The 20,784-nt window shown below is 35.8% G+C and overlaps 1 protein-coding gene across 1 annotated transcript in view; it reads right to left on the bottom strand.

Annotated features, from left to right (window-relative positions):
• Naaladl2 (N-acetylated alpha-linked acidic dipeptidase-like 2) overlaps positions 1 to 20,784 on the bottom strand; it is a 902,864-nt gene that overhangs the window by 30,036 nt on the left and 852,044 nt on the right. The window contains exon 12 of the mRNA XM_013016159.1: positions 3,879 to 4,077. Coding sequence (XP_012871613.1) covers positions 3,879 to 4,077 — 199 coding nt within the window. The remainder of the gene's footprint in view (positions 1 to 3,878; positions 4,078 to 20,784) is intronic.

Genomic DNA, 20,784 nt, shown 5'->3' with positions numbered 1-20,784 from the left:
CTGAAAGTGTTGTTGTGCTATGGCTCAAGTGGTAAAGCACTAGCCTTGAGCACAGAGATGCTCAAGGACACTACCCAAACCCGGAGCTCAAGCCTCAGGACCAGAAAAAAAAAAAAAGAACCATATCTCTGCAGAAAACATAGGGGTGGAAAATTATCATATCAAACGTAGTTCAATATCATATGCCATTAAGCAATTGTGAATTGAAATTTCTAGATACAAATGTACTTTTTTTGTCCATCACTCGGCTTTTACTCAAGGCTAGAGCACTGTTGTTGAGCTTTTTTCCTCGAGAACTCCAAGAAATGGAAACGAGAGGTTTCTTAATTGTACGATTGGTGGTTCTTTTTTAATTTTTCTTTCCTGTTTTCTTTGGGTTTATTTCCTTTTGGAGCTGCTTTTGTTTTTTGTATTCTTTGTTTTGTTTTATCTGATTTTGAGAGGGGAAGGGGGAGCACAGAAACTGTGGGATAAAGGGTGAACCAACAAAAGGACCATATAAGATGATGCTAAGCAAAATGAACCCATGATAGAGACACAGGAGGTTTTATTATTCTTGCTGTTGTTTTTAATGTATTTATGATGTACTGTGTGATTGTTTTTGTTTATTTTGTAGTTCTTCCTCCATGGTATAAGCCCTGTTTTCACTGTATTTGATTCACTGCATCTTGTTATATACAGTTTTCTAGTTTGGAGAGAGGAAGAGAAATAAGAAAATGCTGAAATAAGGATACAGTTTGACCCATTGTAACAATGAGATGTATAAGACGCTATGCTGAAAATGAACTTTACAATTTGGAGGCAAAGGGAGGAGTTGGGAAGGTGGGGAGGGAAGGGATTGTAGGGGAAATACAAAGGAGGAGGTAACAATGCTCAATAGGAAATGTACTCATTACCTTACTCATGTAACTGTAACCCCTCTGTACATCACCTTTACAATATTTTTTAAATGTACTTCTTACAAAATCTAATGGCAGGGGCTGGGAAGGTGGCTCAGTAGTAGAGTGCTTGCCTTGCATGCCTGAGGCCCTGGGTTCGATTCCTCAGCACCACATAAGCAAAAAGAAAAACCCGGAAGTGGCTCTGTGGCTCAAGTGGTAGAGCACTAGCCTTGAGCTGAAGTGCTGAGGGACAGCGTCCAGGCCCAGAGTTCAGGCCCCATGACCGGACTCCCCCCCTAAAAAAATCTAATGGCAATCAATATCACCAGCAAATATTAGTTTGGATTGGAGCAATACAAAAATCCAATTTAGTGCTAGCCTGAAGGAAAAATGTAACTGCTATGGTTTTCTTTCTTTCTTTCTTTTTTCCTTCCTTCCTTCCTTCCTTGCTTCCTTCCTTTCTTCCTTCCTTCCTTCCTTCCTTCTCTCTCTTGAAGCCAAGACCTGGACACTTTCCCTGAGCTTTTCTGCTGAAAGTTAGTGTTCTACCACTTTGAGTCTTAGCTCCACTTCTACTTTTCTTGTTGGTAATGGGAGATAAGAGAACAGGAAGTTTCCTGCCTTGGATGGCTTTGAATCATGACCCTCAGAGTAGCTAGGATTACAGGCATGAGCCATCAGCACATGGTTGTTACAATCACTTTTGAAGACAATTTCTTACAAAGTTAAACACAGACTTACCATTTGACCCTGAAATTGAGCAACCTTGTAATAAATGAAAATGTAATATAGTGCCAAAATATCGACCTACAGGATTTCAATATTTAAAAAAATCTCTGATGTTAGTTACAATATTGTTTAACCATCAACATATTAAAGCTTTCAAACTTGAGATATATGATTCATTGTAATCATAATAACCAGAAAAAACTTGTTTAATGAGTATTCAATGAGGGGTAGACAATTGCTTCTCTCTCAATTCAAAAGAAGTTCATACATATTGCTAAAAGAGGAATAAAATGCAGAGAGATAATTCAATTTTATAGAAGGATCTTGTGCATTGAGGCTAAGTGCCAAGAAGAGCAAATGAGGAAAATTGAGTACCTCATCCTATACCGAACTAATATCTTCATGTATAATTTTGTTGTTTTAGTTTGATAAGTGAAGGAAAGAGAATAATTTGGAAATGTACCCTAAAACATAATTTTCCTACTCTGATAAGTATAGAAATTAAGATGTGGAGTCCCAGGAGGCTGCTCCCTGTAAGACTGCAGTCTGAAGCCTGCCCAGCAGAAAAATCTGAGCGACTCCATCTCCACAATAACCAGCAAAGAACCTGGGTAGACACTTGACTCAAATGGTAGAATGCCAGCTGTGAGCAAGCAAGATGAGTCACTTCAAGGCCTAAGTTCAAACACCGTTATTGCCATAAAAACTAAAAAGAGATCCAGAGGGATTAAGTGCTTGTTACATCACAGAAGCTGGGAGCAAAGCTCACCAACCTAAACCTCATATTGCCCAAATAAGCAGGTGCTTCAAAACCCAGCCTGTACTCTGAAATTTACATAGACAGAGCATCAATACCTTATAAGAAACTCAGTATCATTCAGGAACATTGTTTCTTAGATTCTTTCTCATGTATAGTTAAGATTTTTATACCCTTATGTCAGTTCTTTTGTTCCAATATGACCTTTGCTCGTATGCATTTTGTCTTGCCTAAGGCTTATCGTGAGAAACTGTAAGGATAAAGAACAAAGAAATGCAGAGGAGTATTTAGCCTGAACTTTCATTCATAGATATATATATATGTATATAAATGTGTACATACATATATGTTTCTGTATCTATGTGTATATACATGTATATACATGCATACATATGTGCATACATATACATGTAGATACAAATATATGTATATGTGCATTTTGACATTAATTTGACATATATTAAGTGTATAGAAATTATTTTTCACTTTCAATTGGAATATATTGTTTATATACTATATATCCTAACATATACATATACATATATGTTCACATATATACGTATTACAGCCTGTAAAAGAATCAATACTCAGTTGAATAAACGTATGGAAGATATAAAATTCCTATCTATCAAAAACACCCTAAAAGCAGAACGATGTTGTACTTATTTTGTAATCTATATATTCTTATCTAATACCCCTGGTATTGGATAATTTTTAACATGTCTCTTGTAGCCTCGTATGTGATGTATGCCTGTAATTCTGGCTACTGGGAAGGTAGAAGTAGGAGGATTACAAGTTCAAGGCCAGCTCTAGAAAATGAGAGATATCTTAAAGAGATAAGAAGGATTGATGGCATGGCTGGAGTAGAAAAGTAATTGGCAAGCAAGCATGAGATTTTGAGGGATAGCCCTCCCCTAGTACTTCAAATATAAAATGTACTCTCTTGTAACTCTAGACAAATATTCCTACATCTTTAGTTATTTTGAAAACCATCTATATTTAGTCTCACCTGAATATTAAGCTTGGTTGCCATCCTCATAAAAGGTAGTCTTTACAGTTAAATATAAGGTTGTAGATATGGTCTCACAGTACAAAATAGCCTGAGATCCTCACTCCTGCCACTTAGCTAAGTACATTTTCTCCAGTACAACTTTAACTCCATTGGCTTTTCAATAACCATGTCATATCTGACTCATTGAAATTCATCCAAAATCATCTGGCCATGTTCTATGTGATATACTTGATGTCATACTGCTCAACAAAGTTCTATTGCATGTGTGTGTGTGTGTGTGTGTGTGTGTGTGTACTATATACTTAAAATGCATAGAGACATGCACATACATTTGAGCTTCTTTTGGGAGGAGGGATCGGATTCTCAATTCATAAATATTCTAGCTGTTTTATATTCGTCATTAGATAGTGCTATGGTCTCAGAAGATACACAATTTGGAAGTTAAATAAAAACTCTGATTGAGGAAATATATATACACTTGATGGTGTATATAACCTACCTGTAAAACCCCGGTGGCACCCGTTGCACCAGAAAGCTCTTCTCCATGTCTTGGAGGATGTCATTCAGCATGCGGACACGGGTGGGGGCTCTCTCCTTGGGGTCGTTAGCTGGTCGCATCTCATTTGACTGGAAGAGTTCAGCACTCTCCCGCAGGCGTGAGGCCATGTCTAGCAGCTGATGAGTACAAGGCTGATCACCTGGTGGAAACAAATGAGCCCATTTCAGAGCAGACATTCTCAATGTGGCAAAATAGTCATGCCTCTAAGGTACAAACCACCAGACCACTGAAGACTGAGTGGGTTATTGTAGGCAGCTCTCTTCTTTCTGTGGCCTACCAAAAGCAAAGTTTCATGTATTTAAATCTCACCTGGCACAAGGCAAAGCTTCAACATCAATTCAACATTGATGATATATCAATGGTCCAAGGTACCATCTAAACTTGTTTATACTCTATTAAAATAAATTCACTGCTACTGTTAATAACAATTGCAGTAAAGAGAAACTGATAATTAAAGTATGTTTTGCTCTAGAAGGGAAACATTGTACAGAAAGAAATGCAACCATTACCTGACTTATGAAACAGTAACCCCTCAATACAAAAACAGTAAAATAATATTTTTAAAAAGCATGCAGTGCTCTAGATGTTATGTCAAGCATTGTACATAATTATCTTATTCAATATTCATCACATATTTTAATTCTTATTTAAAATTTGCCAATTCAAAGTAGTTATTTCCTTTTCTTTGATATCTATCACACCTTTCATCTGTATTATAGAACTCGAGGGTAAAGTTAAGCAACATGTAACAAGTCAATAAGTAACATACAGTAAAAGTTAAGAAACCTAGTCTTTCTTTGGTCAGTCATGGGGCTTAAACTCCTGGCCTGGGTGCTGTCCCTAAGCTTTTCAGCTCAAGACAAGCACTCTGCCACTTGAGCCACAGCGCCACTTCTGGATTTTTCTGTTTATGTGGTGATGAGGAATCGAACCCAGGGCCTCATGTATGCGAGGCAAGCACTCTACCACTGAGTCACCTTCCCAGCCCCTAGTCTTCCTAAATTAAAACATTCATGCTCACCATGTCAAATTCTGTATTTGGGGGAAACCATATATGAAGCCATCTTTTCTTCTGAGACTAGGAGATATGTCACTACATGCCTGAAGATTCTTTACCTTTACTAGAAATTTTCTGTAATATAAACTTGAAACTATGAAATCTACCAAAGATTGCCCTAAAAACTTTACATTGTTATTTTTGCTCTTCAGATGATTAGTCTTTTGCTTTGTTTCTTTCTTATTTTGGAGAGTTACTTATTGGAATCCATTCTTATAATAATCATACTCCATAATGATCCACAGTCATTCTTTAGAGAAAAGAAACTCTAGTCCTCTAATTCATCCCTGGTTTTGGTCAAGTGACTTTAACTGCCTGCTCTAGCACATTGTACTCCAAGTTACTATTCTTAGTGTTCTTAACTGTAAAATGAAAGTAATAATAATAGAGTAATCAAACAAAGCTACTTCAAAGGTTTGTTATAACAATTAAATGATGAACACTTACAAATTACATCATTTCCCTGTGACATTCCCAGGTGATATGAGTGGGCAGCCCTCTTCTCCCATTGCTAAACCCAGCCTGGAAGTACCAGCATCTCAAAGACTAAGGACTACTTATACCACAAAGGGGCAGAGGGTCTCTTCCTCCCTAGGTGAAGAAGGAAGAGTGAGGATTTGAAGTAGGCAAATGGAAGGATAAAAGGGGGCATTAGGGGGTTTTCATTCAAGATAACATAAAAGAAAGGTCTATTTTTTCCATGTGAAATGTACAAATGTCACCATTTCTCCCAACACTTGGTGTTGATAACAATGCAAATTTCCAGAAGTGTTCAATCTGTCTAAGAGTAGATTTCATGAATGTCTAGCTTAACATGCCTGTTGAATCAGTCTGTGTGCTCTGTAGTTTAAGAAACACTGTCCAAAGGATATATGCTAATTAAAGAAAGAAAAAAAAAACAGTTAAAGGCAGAGCTGATACCTAAAATGAGACTGCCACATTCTGATCAGTAACTTCTAATGGAATGATTGCTACAGGCCAGAAGTTTTTCACTAAATGAAAGCAGATCCAGTATGGTATGTTTATAAAATGTCTAAGGAACAATAAAAGAAAATGACGTAAAGAAATAATCCATTAAGCCAGGCTCGGGTGGCTCAAGCCTGTGATCTTAGCTACTCAAGAGGCTGAGATCTGAGGATTGCGGTTGAAAGCCACCAGCTCAGGCAGCAAAGTTTGTGAGACTCTTATCTCCAATAAACCACTAGAAAACCAGAAGTGGTGTTGTGGCTCAAGTGGTAGAACGCTCGCTGAAGAGCGCAGGGACAGCACCCAAGCCCAGAGTTCAAGCCCCACAACTGGCCAAAAGAAAAAAAAGAAAGAAGTTAATAATCTATTATATAAAGGTAGCAAAGACATATACATCCAGGCTTACAAGGAACATTCTACCAGAATATAATAACTTTTGTTGGCATTATATTTTTATAAGTCTAGTCAACGATTATGGTAGAAGAAATAGTATTCTAAGTATCTTTCTGTTCACTAAAGTTAATGAGTAAAATGTATTTTAGTAGTTTGCAAGTGTTTAACATTTTCTGTTTTAATGTGCATTACACAGACATTAATTAATTATTTTGTTCTGTTTTACAACAAAACCTGACATTACAAGAGGATATATTTTATTCATTTTTGAAACCATAACCTCCAAATAACAGGACCTCTTTATGGAGACAACTCATTTCTTAAATTATGGCTGTTCACAAAAGTTAAAGTTTCAAGAATCTTTGCATAAGGACAGAGTAAGCTGAATAAGGCACATTTAGATTTCAGTAGAATAGAAAGACTGAACAACAGAAAAAACAAGTTTGACATCCTTGAGAATCTTCCATTTAAAAAAGAAAAATCTCTTCTGATCTAACATACACTGCAGAATTGAAGCCATTATTACCGAATCAAGTGAGACAAATTGTACCATTCTACCTTATTTATCTCTAAATGAATTTATCCCTCATGGTAGTGTAGATGTAGGAAATTGACAGTTTTAGGAACCAGTTGGTTCCAGAAAAGAACCTGATAATAGAAATCTGCCAACCACAGCATACTTCTAAGGTATGAGGTTACAAATTGAACAGGAGTTCTACTTTCAATGTTCACTCAATCATTTTGATATATATCATTTCAAAGATTCCTACTAGTCATGTCTCTGTCAATTAGAGCTTGTTGCTACTTTAAATAAGACCCAGAAAAAATGTCACTCTCTCTAGAGAAGATTTGTGACCTAAATGACTGATTCCTGTTGGGGAGGAAATGAAGGTCTGTTTATTCATTGTCATTTACCTGCACCTAGAATTTCACCAAGCATATCATTCAATCAATGAATTAGTGTGTTAGATAGTTTTATCCTAGCATTTGCAATACTGTTATCCTTCTTTACATCATTTGTCTTGTCTTTATGATGGAAAAGAATCCCACAGGATCAGCAATTACGTTTTATTTGCGTTTATATCGCCAGATGCTTATACAATAGCTTTTCTGCAGCTGCCATTTATCAAAAAATTTGTTGATTCAATGGTGAAATAGAAGATATTATCTAATTTGAGATATATTATTATATTAAGCAATGTCTATAAAACCATTCAGGGAGCTGAACAAAAAGAGGAGACTATTTTATGGTAATGTATGTTAAATGAAACTAAATTGATTAAAATATTTCCTATAAATAATCCATAAAAACTATATATATATGTGTATCTATTTATATAGATATACATATAACAATTTAATAGGCCTACTGAATGTCAGAACATAGTGTGAAATGAAGGCTGGGAATAACTAAAATGTTAAAAGTATCAAGTTCTAGGGCCAAAAAAACTAAATGGAAAATAGATATTTCTTTGGGGAAAATTATTACAGTTATTTTTATGTTATGTACGTGGAGTCTAAATTTCAAGAATTTGGTATCAAAGACCAGATAAGAGTTTGGTCTGCTTAATTACTACCCAAGTGGTCTCCAGTAAATGATTTTAATACTATTTTTCTGTATCTTTGGAGAAAATGGAAAATTGGCCTTTTACTTTCTAAATGCACAACTCACTCATGCAATTATTATTCCTAGGGTACAAAAAAGAAATACAAGTTCCTTCCAACATATTTTTGAAAACCATGGAAATAAATACCCTTGTGGCATGTTTTAGTTTATCCTCAAAAGTTTACATTATCATTTTTTAATGTCTGTGACCTACCAACTGCATTAAAGTGTTCCCTAAATCTACTTTAAGGAGAATTCTTGATCCTCTTCTGTAAGGTCTATGAATCTAGAGCTATATTTTCTTTCCATAAGTTGACACTGAAGAAGGGAAATGATAGGATAAAGTGACAAGAATTACATAGATAACTTAAAATGAGTTTCATATATCTTTGTTCTTGAGGAAAAGCCTCTGGTGTTATAGAAATATTAACATTCAAGCAACATAATACAAATAATTAAAACTGTTTGCTAAATTTATCTTATGAGAGACAACTGAAATTCACTTCTAAAGTTCAACCAGGATATTTGCATCTCAAAGTAAGATGCATTTATGCTCTTATAAATCCCTATTTTCTATAAGTACTAGGAAATAAGCAATGACACCTAAGATTAGATCTCTAATCTTCAGATTTTTCCAGATCTACTTAGAAATAGACCAAATAGAGTTAAACCTACAAAAACTGTAAATGTCAAGTTACATAAATGCTTGGGAGGATGAGTAACATTGTGTAGTAGAATGTTTCAGGGAAAGCCTGCAACTTAAAGAGCAGATTGTGGTATTATCAAACATTCAAAGATATCTCAAGCTCTTACAAAGTCTGGTCTTTTATCTAGATTAAAGCATTTGAAAAACCATGTCCCGTAAACTATGGGGACCTGAGAGCCCCATGGGAGCTTAGAGCAGCAGAGGAAGAGTGATTGGATGATGTGGGTATGGAAAGCCTGATGCCAGAGTGAAACTGATGGTTTGCATGTTTGCGTTTGTGTTTGAGTAAAGGCTTATGATTCTAAGTCCTGGACATTACACAATGATCCTGCCCAAACACAGAATAAATGCTTATTCTTTCCTTCCCCTAATCTTTTCTTTTTTCATTTGCCCATTTTATTTATTTATTTATTATTTTTGAATATTTTTATTTAAGTAGTTGTACATAGTTGTACACCATTCACCAGAGCTGTTTATGAATACAGTGCATGCTGATCAATCTCACCCCTTTCAATGTTCTCACCCATCTCTCCCAACTCCCACCCCCACTTCCTTTATTCATCTTAATTTTAGGCGATGTATTGATTTTTTTTTGCAATTTCACAAAGCAGTTTATGTGTACAATGCAGCTTGATCTGTGTTACCACCTCAACATCTTCAACCACCTTCAACCCACCCTGTCCCTTATATTTCTCAGTTCTGTGGTATATACAAGGAGTTATTGCCTGAATTCTCCCCTCTTCCCCTTTTATTCTTCTACCCCTCTCACCTTGCTGCACCTGTTCCTCTTGAAAGTACCCATTTCCCCAGTCCTCACTCTTTACTACATCCAGATAGCCTGTTATCTATCTGTAGAAATTGCCCTTTGACTTGTAGATCAAAACTTCCTCAAGGTAAAATGTACTCTCAGATCTATTCAAATCACAGGATGGAAGAAATTAGGGAGTTTATTGAGTCTGTCAATCAAACTCCTCACATCTATTGGTTGTATGAATATATATTATCAATAATCCCTTCTTTACCAACATAGCTTCCACTGGACAGAACCAGAAAATAATGCTCCCATCTTCTTTTCCTCTTCCCTCAGAACTCCTATAAGTAGTCCTTAACTTCAAACTATTAAATTCTATTAGTTTCTTTTAATAAAAAGAAGAGAGCTGGATACTATAAAACAATATTAGTAAATAGAAGAAAAGAAGCAGATAGATGAATGATGAGAGGAAGGGAGGGACCAACATAGAGACAAGGGATATGGGGTAGATTTTGAGATCTCTGCATTCCATCTTTAAAAGGGTCTAAAATGTACTAGAGGTGACAAATTCTCCCCACTAAGGGAATTTCTTGACTTCTAGAAGGTCTTCACTCAGCATTCTGCCCTGAGAGTGTGGTTCATGAGGCTGTTCAGGACTTGGAATCTGACAGACTTGTATTCTGTGGTATATACAAAGAATTCTTGCCTGGTTCATGTTCTAACTTGTGACTTCTTCAGTGCACATTTCTGGACAAGATTCAATATCTCTATGAGACTGAATTCCTTAATCTTTAAATTGGAATTAACACTTAGGTCAGCTCTTTGAGTTAAAATGCACTTGAGTTGTGCACAGACCTACTATTATAACAAGGCATTTCGTAACTTGGTGTCTTATTGGTATAAACCCCTATGTATTCATTCTGTTTTACAATTCTGATACATTTTGTATATACGTATGTGTGTATACATATATATTCCTATATGTCACATATTTGTCATGTATATGTCATTGTTTTATAGATAGATAGATAGATAGATAGATAGATGAGATAGGGGCAGGGGATCTTTCCTGGTGCTTGCTAGGCAAGTGATCTATCACTCATTACTTAAAAAACAATCTTGCACAGGTATGTCTGGACTATCCTGGACTATGATCAAATTAAATATATTTCTTATCTATTTGAGATGACAGACATATACCACCTGTCCTTGTATTGATTATCGCAAGGCTTTCACATTTATGCCTAGACTGGCCTTGAACTGAGATTCCCTGATCTATGCCCCTGGCATAGATAGGGTTTACATCCACGCTGTCCATTCCCATCTCTACAACCCCAGCTATAACTTTCCTATTATAAAAAGTGATTTTACAGTCTACTACTGTGGTCCCTTAAGAGTTTCATAGTCTAAAATTTTTCAGATTTTTATTTAATATTCACTTTTGCATCTTCCATTTCCATTTTATGAGGGTAGTTCTTAAAGCCCTGTCAATTTTCTTTTAAATTAAGAGAGAAGTATACTGCACATACTTTAAAACTACATATTTCTATTACAAACAAAGACATTCTTTCATAGCATTTCACAGAACCTATTCTTCTATGGATGAGTCTATCATAGTTCTAAAGGTGCTAACAATTGTACAATCACAGCTTTGACTTCACTGATTTCTAGTGTCAAGAAATACTTTGATTTATGTTCTGAATAATACAGTAGTTAAGAGCAGAATAGAAGTTATTGGGTATGTGTGTATTATTTAATAGTATCTTCACAACATCTGTGGCATTACTAAGGAAAAAGAAAGAAATTGCCAATACAATTTTAGCAAGTGGAAACAATAGTTTTTCATTATCCTCCATTTCTCTGATTCATGTTGCCTGCATTATGATTAATCTCAATGAATCATCTCAGGTACTTAAAGACATTAAACAAACAAAACTCAGATAGAGAAAGAAATTTGGAAACAAGGGAGCTACAGATATTTAAGTAATCTAACACTGATTTAACAATGTACAAATAAAAGGATATTACTTACAAATAACTATGCCTACATGCTAGAAATTATCCAGTATTCCCAGGAGCCAAGACAGCTGCAAATCTAAGAAAATTTTCAACACTACATGAAATAAATTCCCCCACCAGTGTCTATTGGCCTGGTGGAGAAATTGACCCAAGAGCTCCTTGCATGTTTCACAGATGCAACACAGAGTGCACGAGCACCGTGTGCGAGGGAGCACATGATTAGCTACTGAGAAACTGTGCAAATCATTCTCAAATGAACTGTCTTCATGTATGATTCTTCTTAGAATTGTCTGCCCGAGGCAGATAGTAATTGGGGTGTTTGTGTGCATAGAGCTGTCCCTGAGCTTTGGGGCTCAAGGCCCAAGGCCTCAAGAATCTCATGGACTTTCCTGCCAGGGCTGGCTTTGAACTCAGATCTCAGCTTCCTGAGTAGCTAGAATGTCAGGCGTGAATCCTGGATGCCTGGTTCAATTGTATATTTAATAATATATGTGACTTTACACCATATAGATTGGCTAAACTACAAAATGGAGGAAAAACCCACAAACAAAAATCAAACAAAAATTGGTCAACATGATGGTCAGAATACATAAGCGCTATGTTACATCAGGATTCAGATAGTTTGTTTTTGTTGTTTTGTTTTTCATTTTTTATTTTAAAATTAAAACTCAAGGCCTTTTGCAAAAGTATTTTTCTGTAAGTCAGGCAACAGTGGCTCACATCTGTATACCTATTTAGGAAGATATGATCTGTGGATAGCTGAGCCAGCCTAAGCAAGAAAGTCCATTAGGTTCTTATCTTCAATTAATCACCAAAAAGCTGCAGTGGAGCTGTGGCTCAAATAGTAAATCACCAGGTTTGAGAGAGAAAGCTAAGCAAGGGTACAAGGCCCTGATTACAAGCCTCAGTGCCAAAGAAAGAGAAAGCTAGAGAGAGAGAAAGAGAGAGAGAGAGAAAGAGAGAGAGAGATGTATATAAACTTTGAAGTGTTACAAGTGAGACAGTATGTATAAAATAAGGGTGGATAGCTCTTTACTGTCATAGGCACAAGGCTTTATCTTGAAAACACAGGTAGAGAGAAAAATGCAGTACAATAGACCATTATTATAACAAAGTAGGAAAACTGAGAAGTCAGAAACAAATTGCAATCAATGTAATGCAAAAAGCAAATGTGGGAGAAGCTGAGAACAAGGACAGAAAGGATGATCACAAAGGCAATCTGTATGAATAGCTGCAAATTGTCAGGCAGGAGATAAACAAAAGAAGAAGCACAATTCTGAGGAACACAAAAGGAACCACACTTCTGGAATAAAAACTGATGGAGGCTATCTGATAATAATGTTAATTCAAAGAAAAATAGGAGGCAGGGAGAAATCCTAGCTTAAGTAAACAAATATTACTAACAATGTGGATTGAAATCAAGTTTTACTAGTGATCCAGCTTTCCTCAATCTTTTGTTCGGTTGCATGTGGATTATCAATATAAAACACAATCTTTAATATAGTGATACTGTCTGAATTCACAGAAAATCCAATGAGAATTGAGACCATCACTTTTTAGAGTTAACACACAGTGGATTGACAATTGTTTATAAAGTTGTCCCTCTGCTATTTAAGCAAGCAAGCTATTTCTTATGGAATGCCTTGAATTTCTAATTACATAAAATAATACTCAATTTCAGAAAGACCTATTCAGGTCAAATCATGATTGGAATTCCCATGGGAAGAATATCTTTCTTTAGAATTGATACAACCTAGGGCAGACTATCCTGGACTTGTTAAGGAGCTCAAAACATCAGGAACAAGCCCACTGATTATTCTGTGTGCACAAATAGGCCCAAACAGAGCTGGAACTGGTAGTAATTAAAACCAAGATTGGAGACAGATGGGCTGAGAACTAGAGTCATGCAATTTGTACTGCCCATAACTTAATTTTGCCAATTGGGAAATTCACTTTATATTGCTCAAAAAGAAAATTAAACAGATTAGATAGGTCTCGATCACTTGTGATTGCAGAAAAGGACCAAGTGACACTTAAAAATTCAAACTGTAAATTGAAGAAGACACAGGATACTTGTCTTAGGGGCATCTTCACCTTGAAATACTATTTCTTCTTCTAAAATGAAGTGACTGGCTTTAATGAACTATTAGAGCTAATATAAAAGCAAAAGAAAACCCCAATCAAATCTTCAGTGTCAGTTATTCGAAATATGAACAGAAATGATGCCAACAACTATTTGATGTTTATCAAGACAACCAGGAGGTGGCAACAAGCCACACTGTTCAGAATTATATATCCTGCTGAGTTTGCTTGCACTAAATAATGTCTACATAGCCTGATCAAATGAAAATGGGCTTTCATTTTATTTGGTCAAATGATACTTTGATAATAATCCAAGATAATTAGCATTCAGAATTTTGACAAAGTAAAATAGGCAAAAATCATCAGTGCTATAAAGTCATTAATTATTTTATCTTATTGTTTTACACATTCACAAATGGGTGAAGTAGATGACAGAAAACAGAGAATATTAAAAGCTCCACTTTTTATTCTGCTTCCACGCTCAAGGGTGTGGTGCTATTTTAGCTTTTTTCTGGCTGTCTTATTTGGGGATGGCTAACTAGTACCATGGCCTTCTTCATGGAGGTACTCTTCTTTGTCACAAGTACCAGTGAGTCTTATCAGTTATCTTATCAACAACAATTTATGCTGTATCTCCATATAACATGAATAAATATATACATATTTATCTTCTATTATGTGTTTGGCATTGACCAAATATTAACGGCCAAGGTCACTCAGTCAAAATGAGCTTTCAAGAATGACACAATAAATCACCTCCAACAAATTATTCACTGGTAAATTATCCCTCTTTCTGGTGGTTGTGAGAAAGGCAGAGAATGGTCTGCTGCTACTATAAACTAGTGTAATAAATAAATAAGATGGCCGGTTGTCAAGGGGTAAAAATTACACTGTTGAAAATGCAATTGGTTTCAGGGACCTTCATACTTATACTGTTTGCAGTAAGAAGAAACAGTATTTTATAGTTCAGCCTTGAAGGTCAATTTTTTTAACTGTAATTTAGAACTTAAAAATAATTGCTGCTCACTATCATAGCCAAATAAAAATAGATGAAAAATTTAAGGTGTATTAAATAGCAAAATTATGTTTCCATTAACAAAGCACAGAAACTCTAACTAATGAAATTATCTAGCTTTGTAGCTAAAATTGAAATACATCTTTACCTTCTAAGTCACTTTTTCCTATTAGTGTTTGAATTTATTCTATTTCAAAAATAAGGCTATAACAACAATAATCAATGTCTGCAATTTAACAAACACTTAATTTATGTTTTATCATAAAAATTTTAAGTAAGGATGATTAAATGATTTAAAGGTAACAAACCCTAAGACTTTGATCAAATACACACTTAAAGCACGTTAAAAGGAAGATTTTTTTCGGTCTCCATTTTTTGTTCCATTTTCTTTTGCCTTGCTTTGATTTTTTTAAATGTAAGTACCTCTCAAGTTTGGCCACATCTTTGTGAGTGAAAGTGACAGTGGGAAGATTCACAGAGTTTCACATCAAAAGAAACAAAACATAAAAATAACCAACAATCAAAAGGAAGTTCTTCACCTTCAGCAAGAGCAGTCTGAAATATCAGCAAGAAGCCAAAAGTGCTTCTGGCCATTCCAACAGAAAGCCACAACTCGAGGAGAGTTGCATTTACACACAGCACTGTCTGTTCTGAGGTGGACATATGACAAAAAGTTGGATTTTGTTTTTGTTTTGCTTTACTTTATTTTTCTCTTGAAATGACACATTCCCGAGTCCCATCATTCAGATTTTCTTTACCTTCTTGCATTAACCAACTGCCTTTCTTTCATCTCCCTCTCAAGACATGACTCTTTGTCCTTCTCTGCCTTTTCCTTCCAGTGGCTCTAAAGAAGAATTTTCAGTATTTCTAAGTTCTTGCTCATCCTCTGACAATTTTAAATCCTGACTCAGTCATTTCCTCTTTCAGGACTAAGCTCTTCATTTTTGGCAGTTTCAAAATCTGCATAGACATTATGGTTTTTCTCTCTCTTTTTTTTTCATTTTTAGCATCTTAATTACCTCCCTAAATACAATCTAAACATGACTGATACCAGTATCTACATGCTATGATGTCATTTTTTAGGCATCTCATTTTGTGCTATATGCTTTCAGTCAAGACATAAAGTCTGTTGGTCCTTCTTCCCTTTCATTTTAGCCAACTTTTTCCCCCATAATCTTGCTTTGTTTCTTTGGTCTTTCACAGGTATTGCTCCTTCACCTAAACTTCCTTAGTTTATCATCTTTCTCTAAGAAAAATCTGTGTCATTGTTTACACTTGTATCTGCCTGATCTATTCTTCCTAAGACATTTGGAACATTACTCCCAGAATGTGTATTTTAAGACACAGAATGGATATTTAAAGAAATAGTATAATCAAGAAAAGATGATCTTCCTCATGCTGAATCAAGCCACAAAAGAATTCTCCAACCTACTTCTACAGTCAGTCACAAGATTTTCATGCTACAGGTACCCTTATAGTAGCTGGAGGAAGAACCACTCTTTCTTTCTAAGACACAGACAGGGGTGCAGAGTAGTCTAAGCAAAGAGGCTTGGTAAATTCCTCCCTGGTTATTTTAATAAATTCATAATCCTTTTCTCTTATAATCAAATTCCTACATAAATAGTTTCTCTTCATCAAGTAACATGTAAACGGACGTAGTTCCCTATTGTTTTAAATTTATTTGCATCATCTTTCAATAGTTGCACAAAACGGTTTTAATTCTACATGACAATTTACGAGTACAAAACTCCACTCCATTATTGCCTCCATCTATCTCAACTCCACCCATTCCTGAAATTTCCTAGTTTTTTTAATCAGTTTTTCTTTAGTCTGTATCTTCATTTCATAAGGCTCTTATACAAAACACAACTTAAATAAATCTATTTGCCTTTTTTACTGCCATTGCTAATTTTTCTTTTATTGTAGGAGGCTAGTGATCAACCTTTAAACTGATGATAACTGAAGAAGGGGATCTTTTTTATTTTACACCTGCATTCCTAACAGAACGATAGAAACAAATCACAATTACACTAAATTATCACATTTAAAAATACTTCTTTTAAGTAAAATGAGGAAAGGGGTGGGTTGGGGTGGATGGGTAAGAATACCGAAAGGGGTGACATTGATCAAGAGACATAGTATTCATAAACTGCTTTGTTGAATGGCAAATTCTTTGTACAAGCACTTAAGGATAATGACAAATATAAAATACATTTCTTAAATTGTGTATATTCTCTAGGCTCTGAATTCTGCCCAAGAAATTTAACACATTTTCATAATCCCACACTCCCCATTGTTCTATTCAGCAATTACTATTGTTTTCTAGCTTAAAAGACTCATCATTTGTACTCAATCACCTTATGTTTCCTTTTGCAAGTCTCCTGCATTCTTCACATTTTCCTTCATGCAGCATTCTGTGCCTGCCTTAGTCAGATGATGTATACTATAAAACTTGTATTTTATACTGAGAGCTGAAAAAATTAACCCTCCCCAAATAAACCCTCAAAAAAACAATAACCCGATTAATAAGTGGACTGAAGATTTAAAGAGAGACTTCTCAGAAGAAGCTAATAGACACATGAAGAAATGTCCAGCATCTCTGGACATAAAAGAAATGCAAGTCAAAATGACATTGAGATGCCACTTCACACCTTTATCAAAAACTTAGCAATAACAAATGCTAGTGGGGTTGTGTCCCAAAGGCAATACTATTTCACTCTTGGTGGTAATGTAAACTTGCTCAATCATGCTGGAAAGCAGTATGAATTTTGCTCAAAAGACTAAGCATAAAGCTTCCCTATGAACAAGCAATCTACTCCTGGATATTTATCCAACCGACTACAAACCAGGCCACATTAAAGGTACCAGCACAACTATGTTCATTGCAGCATTGTTTACTATACACATGATATGGAATTGACCTATATGCCCTTCAATATACAGATAGATCAAGAATATGTGTACATATATACAGTGGAATTCTAGTGTTCTATCCAAAAGAATGATTTTGTACCATTCACAAGGAAATGAAAAGACTTGGAAAAATTATATTAAGTGACATAAGCCTTCATTTGTGTTAACTAATATGTGCCTTAAAATCTACAAGAAGTACATTTTCTGCTACAAAATATACACTGGGGCATAATAAATTATACAGGTCTCTAAGCATTCACACACAGTTGAGACCAAAGGAGGGTATTCTTGGGAAAAGATTATGAAGGCTCAATAACTAAATGCATCTTATCATATAAACTAATATTTTTTGAAACAAACTCCAGGAAATGGAAACAAGAGTTTTATTTTTCTTGTTTTTAATTATGTTTTTTATTGCAAAAATACTGTATAGACGTGTTACATTTACATGAGCAAGATAATCAGTACATTTCCTATCCAGCATTGTTGCCTCCTTTTTCTTTGTTGCTGTTTTTGTTTTCTTTTCTTTTTGTCTTGTTTATTCCTTTATCTGTTTTGGGGGATGGCAAGGGAGGGGCAAAGAAAGGATGGGACAAAGGGCGAACAAGTGCAGCAGTGATATTCACTAGATACTGAGTTGAAAATCAAATATACAACCAGGCACAGGTGTCTCACACCTTTAATCCTAGCTACTCAAGAGGCTGAGATCTGAGTATCAAGGTTCAAAACCCAGCCCAGTCAGGAAATTCTGTGAGACTCTTATCTCCAATTAACCACTAGAAAATAGGAAGTGGTGCTGTGGCTCAAGTGGTCGAGCACTCTCCTGAGCTGAAAAGCTCAGAGACAGTGTGCAGGCCAAGGGTTCAAGTCCTATGACCAACAAAAAAGTAAATGAATAAATAAATAAATATAAAGAAAATGAACTATACAGCTTGGGAATAAGGATAAGAGGGAAAACTTGGAGAAAGAGAGAGAGAGAGAGACAGACAGACAGATAGACAAACAGACAGAGACAGAGACAGACAGAGAGAAAGAGAAGGAGGGTGAAGGGGTGACATGGTCCAAAAAGAAATGTACTCATTACCTGACTTACATAACCATCACTCCTCTGTAATTTACCTTTGCAATAACAAATATCTATATGTATATCTACATATATCACCTTGTATTTTGGAGTCAAACCACTTAGTGACAGTATGAGGAGACGGGGTCTTTGAAAAATGATCTGGTCCTAAGTCCAGAGCCCTCAAAAGTAAGATTAGTGTCCAATATAAATCCCTTACACCTTCTACCATGTGAGGTAAAAGCAGGAGGAGAGCCACCTGTGAGTCTTCTATGGCTTCATCTTGGACTTCACAACCTCCAGAATTTCTGGCATTTACCAATCACACAGTTGATTGCATTGTGACAGCCCCCTGACTTGACTCAGACAGTTCTTTCTTCTTTTTTTTTTTGGTCGGTCGTGGGGCTTGAACTCTGGGCTTGGGCGCTGTCCCTGCGCTCTCCAGCTCAAGGCGAGTGCTCTACCGCTTGAGCCACAGCACCACTTTTGGTTTTCTAGTGGTTTATTGGAATAAGAGTCTCATGGACTTTCCTGCTCAGGCTGGCTTTGAACCGCTATCCTCAGCCTCCTGAGTAGCTAAGATTACAGGCGTGAGCCACCGGCGCCCGGCTAAGACAGTTCTTAACTAAGGCAACATCTTCTAACCTGGCCATTCTCTTTCTTATGAAAATGAGACCAGCAATGTTCCTTTTCTCTTGTGAACACAGTTTCTCCATGCTGGACTCGTGCCATTGGGATAAGCATCCTAAACCTTCTTTGCCTCCGCAGTTTGCAAACTGCCACACATGACCTCAGTTTATCAATATCTATTCCCTTCTTAATCCCTCCACAAAGGCTTTTTCTTACACCACTCCATAAACTGCTTTTGTTGAGATCCCAACCAACTTCAAATTGCCAAACCCAGTGTTGAATTCTCAGTCCTCATTTTCCTCATCTTGTCAGATAATGACTCCTCCATTTGGATGTTATCCATGTACCATCAGGATGTTACACTCATCTGTTTGTTCCTTTGCTCCTTTGACCACACCTTCATGAGACCTTTCTCTGACTACATCATTTCTCCTGGTTTATAAATCTTGACTTACCTCCCAAATCTTAGACCATTTATCTTCTCTCTGCACACAATTCCTTAATAGTCTCACCTAGGACAGTGCTCATGTTTCTATTTCCAAATCAAAGCTCTCCTGTGCATGTGGATACAGCTACTAAGTTCGACTATAACTCTTTGAGATTATAAATTCTATCCACAGAGAGTAATATTAGAGTTCAACTTGAGTCTAATGCTATATTCTAATTTGCTTTATTATTTTTGTGTTAGTTCTCTTCTGCCATAGTAATGTATATATGTATATTTCTTAGGAAGTGAGTTTAAATCATATTTTATTTCGTTCTTTTTTGGCTAAAGTGTTCTTCAGGTATGTTGTAATTGAATTATGCCAAACATACTATAAATGATTAACAGTTTTGTTAAGTGTGTAAAAGAAGAATTCAGGGGATACTGTGATCTGCTTAGGAATCACATGTTTGGTTTTTTTGTTTGTTTGTTTTTAACTGGTAGTGGAGCTTAAATGCACCTCCCCATCCTACCCCACACCCATGGCCCTATGCTATTCCTTACCTTAAATGCACCTCCCCATCATACCCCCACCCACAGCCCTGGGCTATTCCTTACCTTTTTTGCTCATGTTGCCACTCAAGTCGTACTTCCACTGCTAGTGCTTAGCTGGATATTTTGATGTAAGACTCTCACAGCCTTTCTGCTGGGGCTGGATTTGAACCTATCCTCAACCTCAGCCTATTGAGGATCTAGTTATACAGTATTACAGAGCCACCAGTGCCCAGTTTACATGCTAAATATATATACATGTTTAACTTTGTGAGGAGAAAGATCATATATTGAAATAGGTCCTTAGCTACACGCAGAAATCTGAGTAATTATATAATTCTAACGATGAACAAGAAGTCCTATTTTGGTTTCATAGTCTACCTTATTTAAATCTTCATATTGCAGTTATGATAATGAAACACTATAGCTATTAATGGACACTTAAAAGCAACTTGAAGTTTGTTAAATTAATAGAACTTACTATTTAGAATAGTTTTGCAAGCACATTTGTTTCTACTGGTTTTACTCATTTAACTTTTTTGAATATAGCTTTTATATTTCTTACAAAGATATTTTCAGAGACAATACAATTTTCAATGAGCCCATTTATCACAGAAAATAGGATTCAAGAAAGAAACTTGTTTATAATTTATACATCTATTGTTCAAT

Source organism: Dipodomys ordii, unplaced genomic scaffold (assembly GCF_000151885.1).
Source record: "Dipodomys ordii isolate 6190 unplaced genomic scaffold, Dord_2.0 Scaffold30, whole genome shotgun sequence".
NCBI lineage: Eukaryota > Metazoa > Chordata > Mammalia > Rodentia > Heteromyidae > Dipodomys > Dipodomys ordii.
Note: the sequence above shows the minus strand (reverse complement) of the source record. Positions and strands in the feature narration are given on the sequence as shown.